At 53.1% G+C, this 17,905-nt stretch overlaps 2 protein-coding genes across 8 annotated transcripts; one reads left to right on the plus strand and one right to left on the minus strand.

The window, feature by feature from the left end:
• Window positions 1-3,026: 3,026 nt before the first annotated feature.
• Window positions 3,027-10,487, plus strand: Atxn7l3 (ataxin 7 like 3). Of its 6 annotated transcripts, none has more exons than XM_013113357.3 (13): window positions 3,027-3,238; window positions 4,578-4,688; window positions 4,983-5,115; window positions 5,328-5,499; window positions 5,655-5,752; window positions 5,920-5,942; window positions 6,237-6,303; window positions 6,448-6,533; window positions 6,954-7,022; window positions 7,258-7,301; window positions 7,534-7,605; window positions 7,686-7,843; window positions 7,937-10,487. In XM_013113357.3, exons 2-13 carry the CDS (start codon window positions 4,638-4,640, stop codon window positions 8,083-8,085), a joined length of 1,122 nt encoding a protein of 373 aa, XP_012968811.1. In that variant the 5' UTR covers window positions 3,027-3,238; window positions 4,578-4,637; the 3' UTR covers window positions 8,086-10,487. The 6 variants fall into 6 exon arrangements, with proteins under 6 accessions (XP_012968811.1, XP_012968809.1, XP_005070149.1 ...); XM_013113355.2 differs by having other exon boundaries at window positions 3,028-3,238; window positions 6,258-6,303; XM_005070092.3 differs by having other exon boundaries at window positions 3,029-3,238; window positions 6,505-6,533.
• A 65-nt stretch (window positions 10,488-10,552) lies between these two features.
• On the minus strand, window positions 10,553-14,736 carry Tmub2 (transmembrane and ubiquitin like domain containing 2). 2 transcript variants are annotated; one of them, XM_005070096.4, is made up of 4 exons: window positions 14,591-14,719; window positions 13,997-14,046; window positions 11,981-12,544; window positions 10,553-11,745 (listed from the first exon to the last, which is right to left on the minus strand). In XM_005070096.4, exons 2-4 carry the CDS (start codon window positions 14,029-14,031, stop codon window positions 11,382-11,384), a joined length of 963 nt encoding a protein of 320 aa, XP_005070153.1. In that variant the 5' UTR covers window positions 14,032-14,046; window positions 14,591-14,719; the 3' UTR covers window positions 10,553-11,381. The 2 variants fall into 2 exon arrangements, with proteins under 2 accessions (XP_005070153.1, XP_040605774.1); XM_040749840.1 differs by lacking the exon at window positions 13,997-14,046 and having other exon boundaries at window positions 14,591-14,736.
• Window positions 14,737-17,905: the final 3,169 nt, after the last annotated feature.

Here is a 17,905-nt window from a genome sequence, read left to right on the forward strand (position 1 = left end):
TTGTGGTCCTTCTCCTTGAGTCAAGACACTTGCTTTTGTTCATTACAGTAATCCAGCACCCAATTGCCCTTGCATGCATTTGATATCTAAGAAAAAAATATGATAAGGGTCAGGGGCAGGCCAAAGGCCCTGTGGCTAGGGTGGGTCTGATATTTTTGTGGCCTCTCTGGCCCAACTGCAGTCACACCAGTCCTCAAACACACAACATCCTTCTGTTCTTTCTGCCTGGAATATGTATGTGGAGCTGAGTTTAGTTCCTCAGAATTTTGCCCACTTTTCTGAGAGTCTCATAGGCACCATGCCTGACTTTTTTCTCTTACACTCTGCAAATTGAACTGCGGTGCTCACATTTGTTAGACAAATATGTCACCATCTCAGCCATGTCCCCAGACTCTATGCCTAGAATAATCTTCACCTCTTGGCTCAGTGATTCAAGACATTATTTACTTATTAGGTTTTTTTAGACAGTTTTCTCTGTGTAGCTCTGGCTGTCCTGGAACTTGCTCTATAGACCAAACTGGCCTAGGAGCTAACAGAGATCCTCCTGCCTCAGCTTCCCAGTGCTAGGATCTCAGGAAGAGAGTGGTAGCATATGCCGTTAGCCAGCCTACATAATAAGACCTTGTCTCAAAAAAAAAAAAAAAAAAAAAAAAACAACCAAAGTTGCAGAGATGGTTTGCTGTTAAGATCACTGACTGCTCTTCCTGAGAATCCAGGTTCAAGTCCCAGAACCCACATGATGGTTCACAACTACCTGGAAGACCAGTTGTAGGGGATTCAACCCCCTCTTCTGGGATCTGCATTCAAATAAGCAAAAAAAAAAAAAAGACTTTCTCAGGGAAAGATGGGGAGGTGCTTCCTTAAACCCTATGCTGTTGCTGCTTCTCCTCCTCCTCTTTTCGAGACAGGATTTCTCTCTGTAGCTTTGGAGGTTGTCCTAGAATTCATTCTATAGACCAGGCTGACCTTGACCTCACAGAGATTTGCTTGCCTTGGTCCCAGAGTGCTGGGATTAAGGGTGTGTGCCACCACTGCCCAGGCCAAGGGTAATTTTTTAAAAAAGAAAATGTAAGTTTTCTTTAAATGACAGTGAAGACACTATAAAGAATCATTTAAAAATAAAGGGAAAAAAGAAATAACAGCTAGTGCTGGAGAGATAGCTCAGACTTTAAAGGCCAGGCTCACAACCAAAAGGACGAGCGTTTGGTTCTCAACACCCACACCCACAGCTGTCTCTTCAGCTAAAAAAAAAAAAAAAAAAAAGGAGAGCGAGAGAAAGAGAGAAAGAGTAACAGCTAATTGGTATGACAGCATAGTATTGTAATGCCAGCACTCTGGAGGCTGAGGCAGGATGGGCTACACGAGACCTTGTGTCAATGGAGCAAAAAACCAGATAGCACCAGTCAAGATTTACCAGGAACCTAAGATAAATCTCTCACACACTGACTTCCATGATAGCTTGTTTTGTTTCTCAGACAGGGTCTTATTATGTAGCCCTGGAAGGATTTATGTAGATCCTCCTGCTTCTGCCATGTTGGGATAAAAGGTATGGCGTGGCATAAACCTATTTGTTAGTCTTCACAATGCTATAGGTACTACCTTAATAGAAGAAACGGAGAAAGAAGCTCTTTTGCCTAGTCCAACCAATTAAGCTCAGAACTAACGCGTGATTTTAACAGCTTCAACGGACCTCCATAAACGTTTGCTGAAGACTGAAGAGCCAATGATGGTCTCAAAGTATGTGATTTCAGAGTTTGATCTTATCTGAAGCGAGAGGGCTGTCACACAAGTTCCAAGGCAGCAGACGCGGCCACCTAGATGTGAGCGCAAATCTGAACACCTTCAGTGGCTGAGAAAAGGGCTTTTCCTCCCGAAGGTAAGGAGGCAAGAGCACGAGGATAAGGGCACCCCTAGAGGTGCAGCACTTAGTGTAGGCAGTCTGGCCCGTGCCAAACAGGCTGTCTAAGAGGTGGAGGGTCCAGCGTGGGCTCCGGAAGCAGGAAAGGCGAGCAGGTGTGGGATCTAAATTGGGATGAGGGCGGGGAGCGCGCGCCGCTCCCAAGGGTGCAGCTCGCGCTCGGCGGTGGGCACTCTCCCCTAAGCTTTACTCGGTTCAGAGACCTAGGGTGGGCAGTGACCCACCCAGAAGCCCGGGGAACGATTCAGACCAGCCTCTTCTAAGGCTTTTCCGCCCTGAGCGTCTAATTGCATCCCACTTCAAGCCCATCCTCCTCATACAAGTGACTGCATGCCTCGGGGTCAAAGTGGGGAGCGGCCGGGGAGCAGAGCGGGGAGCCCCGCGGGAAGGGCGGGGGAGCCTGGGCCGGAAGGCGTCCCAGGCTCGGCTGGGAGCCGGCGCTCTCTTTCGACGCCACCCCGTTGCCTCCGCCCCTGAGCCGGCCGGGACGGCACCAAGTCTCCGCCCCTGGCGCACCGCGCACCTCACCTTGAACGCTGCCCCACCCACCTCTACGCCTATTGGGCCTCCAGGGCCAAGGAGACTCCACGATTGGCCAGGCTGTCCACGGTGGCCCCGCCCATCTCCCCGCCCCAGTTCCCGTCCGCCGGTACTTTGGACGGCGGCGTGGCGCCCCTCCTCCCATCCCGGTCCCCGCCCCCTAGAGCAAATGCTGCCGAGCTGCGGCCGCGGGGCAGATGCACGCGCTCGGGCCCTTCTAGCAAGCGCGAGCAGTCGCTGGGCGCGCGAAAGCGAAAGGAGGAAGAGGAAGGGAGGGCGAGGGCGGGGTGTTGAGGAGGGGCGGGAGGAGGAAGAGGAGGAGGTTGGAGCGCGCTCGCGCCTGGCCTCGCGCCCGCGCCGAGGGAGGGGGAGAGGGGCGCGCGCGCGCACGCTCGCGTCCTCGCTCGCTCGCTCCATCCATCCATCCTCCGGTCGCGGCACGCGCGCGCGCTCCGGGCTCGCGCCGCACCCCCCGCCCGGGAGAGGCGGGCTGGAGTGGGGGCCGGGGGGAGGGGCGCGCGAACGGCGCGCGGACTGCGCGCGGGCGGGGTGAAGTGAGGAGGAGGAGGCGGCGACGGGACGAGAAGGGAGGGGAAGGGGCCATGGCCGCCCGGTGAGGCGGCGAGGCGGGGGGGCAGCCCGACCCCCCGGCCCCGGGCCCCGGGGAGAGGCGAGGACGGACCGACGGACATGGGGCTCCGGAGCAGCCGCCGTCGCCGCCGCCGCCGGAGGACGCGGCCCTGAGAGGCCGCCGGGCCCCGGCGCGGCCCCCCGGGCGGGGTGAGTACGGAACGGGGACGGGGGAGGGGCCTGCGGGGGCCGGGGGGCGGGGCCCGAGGCGGGGCTTGGGCCCCCTCCCCCCAGGTCTGGGTCAGCGCCCCTTCCCCTCCCCCCGGGCCGACGCGGAAACGCCCGGCTTTCCCCGGCTTCCCGGCCGGGCCGGGGCCCCCCGGTCTCCCCCTGGCTGGGTCCTCCTTGGGCGGGGCAGGGCCGGCCGGGGAGGGGGCGCGGGGCCTTTGTTAGGGAGCCAGGCCCCAGCCCCCGGGACAATAGAGACACCCTCCGGACTCCTTTCCCCGGCCGGTCCAGGCTCTGGGCTGGCGGCGACCGAGAGGGGTCGGGACGCGTCCCACTCTGCCTACTCTCTGGGGGTCGCTCTGTCCCGGCCCGCCGCTGGCCTTGGGCGGCTCGGCTCTCCTCCCCCCAGTCGGTATGATGCAGCAGCAGTGCCGCAAGGACGGGAGAAGAGCCGCGGCACGGCCTGCTACCCTTCCCAGTGCCCCTGGCTCATTTGTCAGTCCCCACCCCAGTCGAGGCCGGCAGCTCCTTAAACTCGTACCCACCGTTCAGTGGGGCCCCGAACTGTGGGCGCTGTTTCTGAACCCAACGGTGGGGATTTCTGGACTTTGGGGCTCTTGGAGAGACTTCCGGGCTGGTCCTGAGGGAGGGAGGGTTCGATCTAAAAGAACAGGTAAGGGGAGTGCCCACTCCTCGAGTGCTTGCCACGGGGCTCTCTGCTCCTGTTCGTGATGGCTGGAAATGCCCTTTGCCTGTAGGCTTCTGTGGGCTCCGTTCCTCCCCTAGACAGGCAGGCTTATTTTAAGAGAAGGCAGTGGGGTGAAGGTTGTAGGGTCTTAGGGCCATTCCTACTTCTGGTGGTAGCAGTACCCCCCCAAGTGGACATCCTGGCTGAAAGCAGAGGTGACTCTTGAGAGCCCTTAGGGAAACGGGGGTTGTCTTGAGGAGTCTGTGCAGTTCTTTGCCACACCCTGTGGGTTTGCTTTGAGGCCTCAGAGTTCCTTCTCCTCCCCCTGCTGCATTGCACCATGGGTATCAAAGAGGGGTTTGAGTTTTGGGTACCTGGGGTGAGCTGCTGCCTCCTATAGACCCAGAATCTGATTGGCAGTACGGTTCAGGGCCTGAACCTAGGCCTGGGAAGGACTAGGCCACCTCTGGGTTTTCAAGCCCTGAAAACCATCAGACTTAGTGATCCGAGGCCTTGGGGAGGGAGACTCACTGATGCCAGGATTAAGCCCTGGGCTCGGGGGTGGGGAGGGGAGGTGGCAGTCTTTGGAGGTGTCTTGGACTCACACCAACACCCCCACCTCCGTGTGTGCAGCCCTGTTGCCGCCCGCTGTGCTATGAGCTGTCAGAGCGCCGTCTCCACAAGAGTTTACAAATGAAAATGGAGGAAATGTCTTTGTCTGGCCTGGATAACAGCAAACTAGAGGTGAGGGCTCCCCCACGTGTGCCTCTAGTTCTTTCTCTTGATGTCTCTGCATCGCTATATCTGGCATCCGTGCCAAAGAGGAATTTGGGTAGTCAGCCTTGTTACTTAGACGGGGAGTAGCCAACTGAAAAGACCCAAGGGTCTGGGAGGAAGAAAGAACTAGGAAATCAAGGTGGGGAAGGTGACAGAGAAAGCAGCATGTTTGCTCAAGGCTAGGATATTTGGTTTGTGAGAGTTGTTTAGGCCAGGGGGCTACCACCCTTGTGACCATGAGTGTTCTCTCCCGGGGCCCAGGCCATCGCTCAGGAGATATATGCGGACCTGGTCGAGGATTCTTGTTTGGGATTCTGCTTTGAGGTACACCGGGCTGTCAAGTGTGGCTACTTCTTCCTGGATGATACGGACCCTGATAGCATGAAGGATTTTGGTGAGCTTCAGGGTGGAAGGAGAGTGGTCTAGCTGTGCGCCTATGTCCGGGGGGCACTTAGAGGGTCTATAGAAACTGCCCTAGATGCAGAGAACCTGGAGCTCCTGTGAGCTTAGGCAGGGATGAGTTTAAGGAGGGCCCGGGACCATAGGTGAAAACAAGAAGTGAGGGTACCCTGCCCGCTCTGATCGCCACGCCTCTCCTGTCCCCAGAGATCGTGGACCAGCCTGGGTTGGACATCTTTGGACAGGTTTTCAACCAGTGGAAGAGCAAGGAGTGTGTTTGCCCCAATTGCAGTCGCAGTATTGCTGCTTCCCGCTTTGCCCCCCACCTGGAGAAGTGCCTGGGAATGGGTCGTAACAGCAGCCGAATCGCCAACCGTCGGTGAGAACCTCTTTACTGACTGTTCCAGTGGTACACATTCTGTGCAGTCTACCATGGGGCAGGTGGTAGGGTGCAGAGGGTAGGCTGTACTTGACCCTCGCATAATGTGCAGATGTGTGATAACCTTGACCGTTTCTCTTCTCAACTCTGGGTAGGATTGCCAACAGCAACAATATGAACAAGTCTGAAAGTGACCAAGAAGACAACGATGACATCAATGACAATGACTGGTCCTATGGCTCAGAGAAGAAAGGTGTCTGGGGACCTGGGGCAAGCTGGGGTGAAGTGGGAAAGCAGGGTTAGCGCATGCCTTTACCATAAAATGTCTTGATGATGGGGGAAGAATGTAGTTTTTAAAAACATGTAAGTGCTGAGACTGAGGTTTTAAAAGTAACCATTCTTTGTTCTGTTGTCCCCCAGCCAAGAAGAGAAAATCAGACAAGGTGAGAGCTGGGGCAAGCATGGGGGAGTTTGGGTGAAGGACAGATACCCTCCCTTTTGGGCAGGGAGTGCTCAGGTCTTTTGACCCAAGTGTGATGTCATGGGGGGTGCGCTCTGGGTTTTGAATAAGGGCGTCTGGTGGGGAGGGGAGCTCCCTCTGGTGGGAGGGAGGGGGGAAATACAGGCAGGCAGACCTTATGGGGAGGAATAGTATGAGTTTGAGATTGTTTCTTTGTCAAATCTTTTTTCCTTCCCTGGGTTCTCGGCTCCCCCTTATCGTTGCCCTTTCCCCAAAGCTATGGTATCTCCCATTCCAGAACCCTAATTCCCCTCGAAGATCCAAGTCTTTAAAACACAAAAATGGTAAGTGGGGCAGACCAACAGGGGTACTTATAGCTGTGTTATCACAGGACCTTAGTGGGGGTGGAAGGGAGGCAAAGGGGCAGGAGTGCGCGGGAGGGCCTGTGAGCCTTCTGTCACCCCCACTTCCTCTCTGGTTATTTTCAGGGTTCTCTGTCTGTACCTCTGCATCAAACACCCTTCCCCTTCTTTTTTCTTCTTCAGGGGAACTTAGCAACTCCGACCCTTTTAAGGTGAGTAGAGGTGTCTGGGATTCGGACAACTGACAGCTAGAAGTGCTTGTAGGGCTATTTGAGTCCTGGGTGTCCGCGTTCTTTGTAGGTCCCATCTCCTTGACCACATGCAGGTAGGTTGGAAGGACTTAGAAAAAACAGCACAGGGCCGGGCGTTGGTGGCGCATGCCTTTAATCCCAGCACTCGGGAGGCAGAGGCAGGCGGATCTCTGTGAGTTCAAGGCCACCCTGGTCTACCGAGCAAGTTCCAGGACAGCCTCCAAAACAATGCAGAGAAACCCTGTCTCGAAAAAACCAAAAAAAGAAAAAGAAAAAACAGCACAGAGGCAGGGATGAGAGGGGCCAAGGCTCCGTTCCCACCGCTTTCCTGTCTGCTCTTTTCTTTTGCTTCTTTGACCTGTACCTCTGGTTCTCTCACAGTATAGCAATTCAACTGGGATCAGCTATGAGACCCTGGGGCCAGAAGAGCTTCGGAGCCTGCTCACCACGGTATGTAATTGGATGGGGGGAGGATTGGTTTGGGCTGGACAATGGGTAAAACTCGGGACTCTGAAGGACACAGGTGACAGAGAGCAGGAGCCATAGTTTTCTCTGAAAGTAGGCTTCCTGTTCCACCTGCTCTGGGGCTGCTTTCTGCTTGGGCCGGCGTCTGGCCCTGGTGCAGAAGGAGCAGCTCGTGTGGAGTAGGTCCCTCCCCTCCTTTCAGCTTATGTTCCTCTTGCAGCAATGTGGAGTGATTTCTGAACATACCAAGAAGATGTGCACAAGGTGAGCACAGAAACTAAAAAGGGGCTGATGGTGGGCATGGGTCGGGAGTACCCCGGATTTGAGCAGTGGGCCCTCATTCTTAACCCTCCCTTCATCTAACAGGCCTTCCTTATTAGGCCGCCATCTGGGGATTCACCACTGACTCTTTCCCTGTCCCTCCAGCTTCTGCTCCATCTGAGTTCCTGAAGTCCTTCCCTGCCTTGTCAGGGTCTGATCATTCTGTCCCCACCAGGTCACTACGCTGCCCCCAGCACACGGATGAACAGAGGCGAACCGTACGGATTTATTTCCTTGGGCCCTCAGCGTAAGTGACCTTTCCAGAAGGGTGGTGGGTCAGGTTGGTGGTCTCTTTCCCTAACATGTTTCTTTGACTCTTCTTTCTAGTGTCCTCCCAGAGGTCGAGAGCTCCTTGGATAATGACAGCTTTGACATGACTGACAGCCAGGCCCTCATCAGCCGGCTTCAGTGGGACGGCTCTTCTGATCTCTCCCCTTCTGATTCAGGCTCCTCCAAGACTAGTGAAAATCAAGGATGGGGTCTAGGTATGCAGTCCCCATTGATCTGGCTTTGGGCACTGGGGCTCTGCCTCTCCCATTACAACTCCACTCTCATCCCTTGTGCTTCCTCCTTTGCAGGTACCAACAGCTCTGAATCACGGAAAACCAAGAAAAAGAAGTCCCATCTGAGCTTGGTAGGGACTGCCTCCGGCCTGGGCTCCAACAAGAAGAAAAAGCCAAAGCCACCGGCTCCCCCAACGCCCAGCATCTATGATGACATCAACTGACTTGGGTGCAAAGGATAGCCTTTGGCTGAGAGAGCCCTCTCTCCCGACCCCCACCCAGGCGACATAGCCTGGCATATGGACAGCTGCTGGGGGTTTGGGCTTGGGAAGCTTGGTGGCCCAGGCAGGCAGAGGATCCAGTTACGTGCCCCTGGGGGGTGTCAGGGTCCTCTGCAACGAAGCATGACCCCTCGGCGTGCAGGACTCAGACCTGGACATATTATGCCTTGGACATAAGTTTGGTGGGGAGGTGGTTTTCCTATTTATTCTGTGAGTTACTGGATGTCCAGCTAGGCTGGGGGCCTGACCTGGGCACTGGGCCAGGGCACTGCCTGCTCCCCACCCCAGGAACTGGACTAAGCCCTGCCGAGGGGCATTGTGGCTACCCAGGCGGCTTTGGTTTGGAAGCTGAGCCCAGAGGGGGCCTGCCCTGGCTGCCCTCAGCAATGTGAATGGGTCCGGTGCTTGGAGCTGAGGGGCAGGGCTGGTGTGTCCTGTCTGTGTGCAGAGTCCTATCAGATGTTCCCAGTCCCCGGGGTTGGCAGGCAGAATGCTGTCTGCTGAGGTGGGCGTCCAGAACTGCCTCACAGGGGCAGCCCTTTCCCCTCAGTCCCCATGGGCCTCCTTGGCAGCAGGAGCTGTCCTTTGTTGTTGGGTGCCAGGAAAGGGCCTCCAGCCTCTCCAACTTCAAGGAATGGGAGGGGAGGGCAGGAAGAGGGAGCCTGTATCAGGGTGGCCCCCTGCCCTCCCTGCCCCAGGGCTGTGAGGACAGCCCAGGTGAGAGGGACGGTGCTGCTTTATTTGAAATGTTTCTTACCTCATTCCCTGCCCCAGGAAGGGGCCCAGCCTCACCCTCCTGGGGTGGCCCCGTGTTCACCCTCCCATCCTGCCCCTGCCCCCACCCTGCCCTGCCCTGCTGGGGCAGCCTGAGTTCCCAGCTGCTGCTTGCCACCCTTCACCTTGACCAGCTTTGGTTCCTCTCAGTGCTCCTGCCGCTAAAGCCTGCCCTGTCCCCCCTCCCTTGCCGCTTTTAAGTTATTTATTCTGTACTTGTGGTTTGGGGCTCTGAGGAAAAATCCTAATCTTGTGCCTCTCTCCCTTTGCTAGGAGTAGGGTGGGATGAGAAGGGAGTCTCTACCCTGGGTTGTCAGCGGAGGTTGGATGGGTGCTGTCGCCCCTCTGTGGGACTGTCATGCTAGGGCACCCACCTACTTGGCCTACATCCTGAAGAGATGTACTGTCACACCTCACAAGTAGGCGGTATCATGCCTCGGAACTGAGCTGGAGGACCTGGGTATGGGCTGGAGTACAGCTGACTGACGGGGATGGGGTTGACCCTGAGCCAGGTTTTCTGGCATTTGCTATACATGTCCCCTCTCCCCAGGAGGAGCCACTCCCACATTGGGTAGCAGGTACCCAGGACTGGTTGGACTTAATTTGGGTTAGGGACCCTAGAGGGTTAAGGGAACAACAGAGCTAGGGTTGTAGAACCCTGTCTGGAACCCCAGTCGCCCCCTTGGCTGGTTGATTGTGGCTGATGCCTGGTTACAAATTGGTTTTTAGCCCAAGCATTGTGATTATTTTTTAAAAAGTCAAACCAATTTTGGCAGGAGTTAGAATAAATCCTGGAGCCTGGGCTCCTCTGTCCTTGGCCCTCTACAGCCTTCTCCCTTGAGGGGGAAACTAGAGGGGGAGAAAAGGTTCTCGGCAGCTTCCAAGCCCTGGCTTGGGAGCCTGCTGAAGGTCAGGGAAAGCCGGCCCAGGCTGCTATCCCTTCAGAGAAGTAGCTGCAGCTCAGGCCAACTCATTCTGCTCTCCCACCTCCCTTTCTTCTCTGGTTAGAGGGAGTAGTTTGGGAACTGGTTTATCCGCAAAAACTTACCTATTGTTCCTTGGCTCACCCTCAGGGCAGAGCCCCCCTGCCCAGGCTGGGTAAGAGATGGGCTTGGTCCAGCAGGGACCCTGAGGGAACAAACCCCTTCTGGGGAATATACCCCCCTACCGTGTAGTTGAACAGGGGCTAGGAACTTCCCCCTTCCTCCCCTCTAACAGCAGGCTGTGTGGGTTTCAATTCCCATCCTCCCCACCCTGGCTAGGTGTCGTCCACCCTGTATCCTATCATGTGTCTGAGTGTGTGTGGGGGGGTTCTGTACTAATTTCCATGGCCGGTGGCTTTTCCTTCCATGCATCACTCCCCCCCGCATGCCCAGGGGCCACCCGCCTGGCATTACCGCATGCTGGGGTCATTGGGGGAGGGGGGGTGGGGCTCACGCTGTCCTGTGGTCTTGAGATTTTTATTTTTGCATATGTAATCCATCCTGTACAGGTAGTTAACTTTGTAAACGCTGTGTATTCCCTCTGCCCCCATGGCTGCTGGTGTAAATAAACTGCATCTCCCGTTGGTATCCTGGCCTACCCACCCTCATTACCATGTTACTGAGGGTAGAGCAGTCACAAAAGAGGCTCCACAGCCACAAAACGCATTTTATTTGCTCATACTGACCCACCATCTAAGGGCCTAAGGCAGGGTAAGTTATACCCAGAGAGCGTCCTTGGAGCTGGGCAGGACACTGGATTCGGTCCAGTGCTCTCTTACAACCTTAGGTAGACTACCAGCAGCTCTGTGGCCTGGTCCCTCAATGCTGGGGGCTTGGCCTTCTGCCCCAACCCCCTTCCTAACTGTTCTATGCAGACTACTTAGGAAAAAGGGGGAGGGGAGGAAGCAAAGTGCTTTGAGAGAAGGCAAAATATTCCATTTCTGCTACAAGGGTACCGGGAGGAGGTGGTGGCAGCTGGGTGCCTGTGGGAAAGCTAGCCATCTTCATCCCTGCCTGTGAACTTAGTTTCAGAAGAGCCACACTCATCTAAGGGGAGGAAGTGGTACTTCAAGCTCCCTGCAGAGGAAGGCTAAGGCCATGCTGAGCTGCCCTGGCAGCAGCTCCTGGGGGGAGGGGGTGGCATCGGGAGCAGACATGCAAGAAACTGGAAAAAGGCTAGGACCATGGCCAGGAAGGAAAACCCAGAGCCCAAGCTTCTCACTGAGCTTGACATTTGAACTTTGGGATTCCAAAATCGGAGAGATGATGTCCTTGTTTCTACCTGAGTTGTGCTTGCAGAGATACCTGTACCCTGTGGACACCAAGGGAGGCCACACACCTGCTTCGTGGGTCCCATGGAGAGGGTACCCACCATATCCTTCCCATCCCTCCCTCCCAGGTCCTTGGGCCCAGCTCTGGCCAGGAAAGGGGGGGAGGCCATCAAAGAGGAAGACCATGCCGTTCATTGTCTCCCGGATGTCCTTATCGTCCATACATCCCAAATACTAGAAAGCTGAAGAAGACCGTGACTCCCACCAAGGAGATAGTGGCAGGTGCTGTGAAGAACTGTCGGTAGTTGATGCGGAAATACCAGACCACACCCAAAAGCACCACAAACACAGGCACCATGAGGCTGCCCACGCTGACACCAAGGCTAGATGGCTCAGTGGCTGAGGGGGTCAAGGAGCCTGAGGAGCCAGAAACTGCTGCCCCTGGGGGTGAGCGGTGGCAGTGAATCACACAGTTGTCGGTAATGTTCAGGGAACTCAGCGTGCGTGCTGGGTCCTGCAGCAGCCGACCCTGGTAGATCAGCTTCATCTGGCTCTCTTGTCCAGGGAAGTATTTGCTATAAGGATGAAAGGAAAGACTGGATAAGGAACGAGGATATATTGGCCTGGACCAACAAAGCAGGGCATGAAAGAAAGAAACCGATGGGCTGACTATGAAGTCTCTTGTTTCCCCTTAGCAGAGACTAGCCACTAAAGCTCCTCTAGTGCTCTCAAATCTGCACCAACTTTTCCAGGGAAACCAATGACTGAGGCACAAGTCATGAGTCACTGCATTCTGTCCAGCCTACTCACCTCTTTAGGGTACCCACAGTGTCCTCTGGCCTGGCCACAGCTAGCTCCTCGGTGTCATTGAGGAACTTGAGCCGAACATTGATGAGGCTGGGGCTGGGAGAGAGGCAGGTGCTATCATCTAATCCCAGTGGCGCTGCTGGCCGGCTGCTCTCCAGGCCTGCTTGTCTTTTAGGTAGGCCTTGGATATCCAGGAGATGCTCAAGACTGGACTCCATATCTCCCCTAGCTCCAGGTTCCCCAGTGGAGTCTCCTCCAGTGTCGCTGGTCTCTTCAGCCTTCTCATCAGTCCCCTCTGGTGGATGGGGGAGTTCAGTGGGTTCTGGAGTGCCTTGGCTTACCAGCTGGTCCACATGCCCCAGATGGAGAACAGATGTGTCGCCTGCTGACACAATGGTGCCCAGCAGTTGGTTGTTACTGCTATCTGCTACGTAAGTAGAGAGCCAGGCTAGGACCAAGGCTAGAATCAGCGCCACCACACCTGCCACCACCATCACCTCATTACCCACACCCTCAATGAGGGTGACATCAGAGAGCTCCATGGCTTGGCTGCTGACTGGGCCCACACTGCAGGAACAAAGGGGGATAGCATTAGCAGGGCCTGAGCGCTTATAACAAGGTTTCTAGTTTGTTTAGGTTCTGAGTCATTCTGAAGAGGGAATAAAAAAGGAGTTTGTGGTGTTTTGTAGTAGACCCCCTCAATCTCAAGCTAAGGACTTACCCTTGGCCTCTATTGTAGAACTCTAGCTTTCAGATTCTGCTCCCATAAAGAGCACAGGTCACCAGAAAAGCCTCATAAGCTTGTCACCAGCTGCTGGATGCTTTTTTTTTTTTACTTTCAATTTTAATTTTCTGATACATGGAGAAAGAACATTTTCTTCTTCCCTTCTTTTTGAGACAAGGTATCTCTGTGTAAGCCTGGTTATCACGGAACTATTACTCTGTAGACCAAGCTAAGTTCAAACTCAAGAGATCCACCTGCCCCTGCCTCCCGAGTGCAGGGATTAAAGGCGTGCACCACCATACCTGCCTAGGTATGCTTCTTTAAGTTTCTCTAAGATTTCTAACATGGAACCAAGCACATATGCCCCTTAAGCAGTCTCAACCGTAGTCTCAAAGAATGAAAAGACTCCTTCACAGGCATTGTGCAGCCAGCCCTGCAGATTCTCATTTGATTACATCTCATTCATGGCCACAGACCCATGCATCACAGCTGTCAGAGCCAAAATAAATAACATTTTGATATATCAAGGACAGAATCAGATCACTTCAAGTGGACAAATGTATTGGGACTATCAGCAGACACATGTCTGCTACGAAACTGTTCTGGCAAGTTCTGGGGAGCCACATGGGACAGACACCAGAAGCACTGCCCTGTTGGGTCACCATGGACTTGGCTCACAACTGTAAAACCACTGCCCCAGCATACATTCCAGTTATTCAGAATTTGGGAAATGAAGGCAGTAGGACCAAGGGTTCAAGACAAGCCTCCACTACACTGCAAATTCAAGATCAGCCCTAGGCTGCATAAAGCAGCTTAAGGGGGGAAAAAAAGCCATTGCCCAAGTAGAAATTATTTGGAAAGATTTCCCAACGAGCTCCCACAATCTTTCATTCTGTCTTGTGCTGTGAAGGTTCTCCCTCTCCGCAGATTCTTAGAAAAGCAAGGAGAATCTCTGCACACTCCTTGGAGTACTTTCCCTTTCCCTGGAGAACCTACTTTCCCCTGGGCAAATCCATCTGGTGATTATCATTATCAGACTATTCTCACAGCACCCATAAAATGTCATTACTTCTGAACTGTCCATCTCTTCATTGACTTCTGGAAGAATCAGTCTCAGCTCTCTTTGTACTAAACTCCTTAATATCTGTGGACACACCGACATTCGAAGATTTTCCATAGCCTTATTTAACAGGAGTCAGAGAAACAAAGACCCCTCTTCAAGCTATGTAACTTTCCACAACTTTCTCAAGCCTCAGCATTGTCATCAGTAAAGTGGGGTTTAAAACGGTACCTACCTCATAAGGTTGTTTTGAAGATGACGTGAAATCATCGAAGCAAAAGAATACTGTTCGATAAATAAATGATACCAATTATGTCTCACTCCCACAACCAACCCCTGATGGTAAGGTTAATGTGAGGAATCGTGATTTACACAAAAGGAAACTGTGGCAAAGACAGACGGAAACCGAGGACACAAGGAACTGCCGTGGGCAGGGGCGGATAGGACCCCGCGTCTGCCTGCTCCAAGGCCGCAGCTTTCTCCTCGGCCTGTGGGCGACCCTGACGGCGCGGTGTGGAGTTGTCTCGACCCTGCTTTTTCCGAGGCGAAGGCTGTGAGCCCGAGAGATCCTATTCCCGTGGCAGTAGCGTCCATGAGCCCCCACCCCCCGGCCGAAGGGCTTCCGGGTCACGGTCGCAGTGCCCAAGCCCAGCTCTCCTGACCGGTGATGGTTAGGATCAGGTGAGGGGGGGTCACAAACCATCCACACCCCTCAAACTTCGGGGCGGGGCAGAGGAACTGGGGGCGGGGCTTGAGGACGCAGAGAGTCATGGGAAGTTGGAGGATGTTTGGACTGGTACTGCTCCTGGATGGGGAAGGAGAGCCTCACCTGACAAAGCCAGGATAAATGTTTTGACTTCGCCAGGACAGTCTCTGCACTCGCCTTTCCGTAGGGGTCGGGGGAGGGGCTGGCAACACGGGATTCTGTCCAGGGTCCTATCTCTTCCGGCTTTTCTCGGAAGCTGTTAACATAGGGACCGGAAGTCCCGCCTTGTAGTGATGACGCAAGGCTACGTAAGGCGGACTGACGTAAACGTAACTTTAACTAAAAGGGCCAGGTTGCACAGCGGCAGAAGGGGCGGAGTCATTGTTGGCGGGATTTCGGACCTCGGGCAGTAAGGCCACGCCTAATGGGCGTGGTCCCAGGCCGTTCAGAGGTCAGAGGCGGGGACAGAAGAGGAGGAGCGGTTCGGGGAGGGGCTTGTGGGAGGGGTGTGGTTTCATGCCTAGAGGATTGCCCTGCCAGGCTCTGCTGGTGCACCCACCGCTAGGTTTCCCTCTTTCCCTCCTTCCGGCTTTTCCAACTCCGTAACTAAAGGGATTCATTACTGCTCCGCTTATGCGCACCGGACTCCAATGTTGGGATCCGCAAGGTCTAGCACTTCGGGTTTTTAGGAAAGTTGCTACTCGAGGAGACAGGCAAGAAGACAAGTTATAGTCTTAAATACTATATAGTGTGGAGCTTTGATAAATAAAGCGGGAAGGCATTTCGGAGAGACACAGATTAGTGCTCTTTAAAAAGATGATTTGTTTGCTTTTATTTATGTGTTTGTATGTGTATGCCATGTGTGTGTGGTTGCTTGCAGAGGCCAGAAGAGGGCACTGGATTCCCTGGAGCTAGGGTTACTAGAGCTTGTAAACCACCAGTCTTGAGTGCTGGGAAGAGAACTCAGATCAGGAAAGAATAACAAGTGCTCTTAGCCTTTGAACCATCTCTCCAAGTCTATCACCCTGGATTAACTTTTCCCTTTTTTCTGTTAACTGGAGTAGAGCAGTGCTTCTCAACCTGTGGGGCGCGACCCCTCGGGGTTCCAACGACCTTTTCACAGGGGTTGAATATCAGATATCCTGCATATCAGAGTTCTATATTACTATTCATAACAGTAGAAAATTATAGTTATAAAGTAACAACGAAAATAATTTTATGGTTGGAGGTCATCCCAACGTGAGGAACTGTATTAAAGGATCACAGCATTAGGACACTTGAGAACGTTGTAGCAGAGGAAGACCTTGAACTTCTGATCTTCCTGTCTCTGTCTCCTAAGTGCTGGGATTACAGGCAGGCACCACCATGAATTTAACTCAGTATTTACATGCATCTTAACTTGTTGGTCATTTTTTTAAATGAAAAAAAATTTGGAGGTGGTTTTCAAGACAAGGTTTCTTTGTGTAGCCCTGCTTGTCCTGGAACTCACTTCATAGACCAGGCTGGACTTGAACTCACAGAGATCTGCCTGCCTCTGCCTCCCAATTGCTGGGATCAAAGGTGTGCACCATCATGCCCTGCTGGTCTTTTATTATATTATTATTATTATTATCATCATCGTTATTATTATTATTTAATGTAGGTGCTGAGGATCAAACTAAGGCCTCATACTTCCACTTACCAAATGAACCATCTCTCTAGCCCTTAAGATGACAGCAACTGAGCCGGGCGTTGGTGGCGCACGCCTTTAGTCCCAGCACTCGGGAGGCAGAGGCAGGCGGATCTCTGTGAGTTCGAGGCCAGCCTGGTCTACAGAGTGAGTTCCAGGACAGCCTCCAAAACAATACAGAGAAACCCTGTCTCGAAACCCCCCCCAAAAAAATGACTGCAACTGCAAATAACTTTCTAATATTTTTCTTTCACCTGTTTATGGTATAGTCTTTAGAACACAAACCTAGGATTTGGGAGGATGGTTTAGTAGTTGCTGTTCTTCCAAGAGACCTGAGTTTGATTCCAAAAAGCACCTGCAACTGGCTCCAAGGTATTCTATGCTGTCTTCTGGTCTCTGAAAGTACCCCCACCTTGTGCGTGTACACACACACACACACACACACCAAAGTAAAACCACACCTAAATTCGGTCCTTTTTTTTTTTTTTGGTTTTTCGAGACAGGGTTTCTCTGTATTGTTTTGGAGGCTGTCCTGGAATCGGCTCTGTAGACCAGGCTGGCCTTGAACTCACAGAGATCTGCCTGCCTCTGCCTCCCGAGTGCTGGGATTAAAGGCGTACACCACCAACGCCCGGCGAATTCTGTTCTTTTAATATTTCATGCTCTTTGTAACTGAAAAATCTTTGCCTATCACAAAATCAATACACATAGTCCAACATGTCTTTTCCTTAAAAAAAAAAAACTAGGTATTTTGTGAATTAAAGCATGATAGAAGAGACTGGACTGCACTGGCTGGGGCCTGCCTACTGTAATGGGGCAGAAACTTCAGCATTATTCCCTGGAACAAGGATCCCAACTCCCAACTCAGGTCAAGGACTGGGGAAGCCTTTTCTTCTTTTAGAACTAGAGATTCTCAACTTTCCTAATTCTGTGATTCTTTAACACAGCTCCTCATGTTGTGGTGACCCCCAATCATAAAATTATTTTTGTTGAAATTGGGTTTGGTGGTACACACCTTTGATCCCAGCACTAACTAGGGAGGCAGAGACAGGTGGATCTCTGTGAGTTCAAGGCCAGCCTTGTCTACAAATGGAGTTCTAGGACAGCCAGAGCTATATAGAAAGACCCTGTTCAACCTCCCTCCTAAATTATTTTCTTTGATACTTCATAACTGTAATTTTGATGCTGTTATGAATTATAATGTAAATATCTGTGTTTTTTGATGATCTTAGGTGACCCCTGTGAAAGGGTCTTTCAACCCCTAAAGGGGTCTCAACCCAGAGGTTGAGAACAACTGTCTTAGACCTTTTGCTCTGTGGAACTAAAGCAAAGCCTCCATCCAGAAACAGGTGGTTCCTACTCTGCTGAACCAGGGCAGAGGCTGTCTTGTGCCAATGAAAGGGAATCTGAGCAGACAGAACTCCCTGGAGGCGGGGACTGGCCAGCGGCCCCAGGAAGCTGGCCCAGGGCTCCTGATGTGGCTCTCCTGTCTTCTGGGTGATGCCAGCTGGTGACTGAGAACCTTGATCCCCAGCAAAAAGGTCAAATAAGCCCCTCTATTCTCTCCTGAGATGCCTACCACAAGGCTCCTGTGGTAGGGGCATCTATAGCTACCACAATGCTCCCATGAAGTGTGTGTGTGTGGGGTCTATAACCTTTTTCATGTCACCAGAAACACTTGTTCAAGGCAGAACATGTGAAAGCCTCAGAAGAACACAGAGAATAATTGTGGAGTGATGGCAACTTCTGTCACATTCAAACCTAACAAT

Source organism: Mesocricetus auratus, unplaced genomic scaffold (genome assembly GCF_017639785.1).
Source record: "Mesocricetus auratus isolate SY011 unplaced genomic scaffold, BCM_Maur_2.0 Super-Scaffold_100007, whole genome shotgun sequence".
Lineage (NCBI taxonomy): Eukaryota > Metazoa > Chordata > Mammalia > Rodentia > Cricetidae > Mesocricetus > Mesocricetus auratus.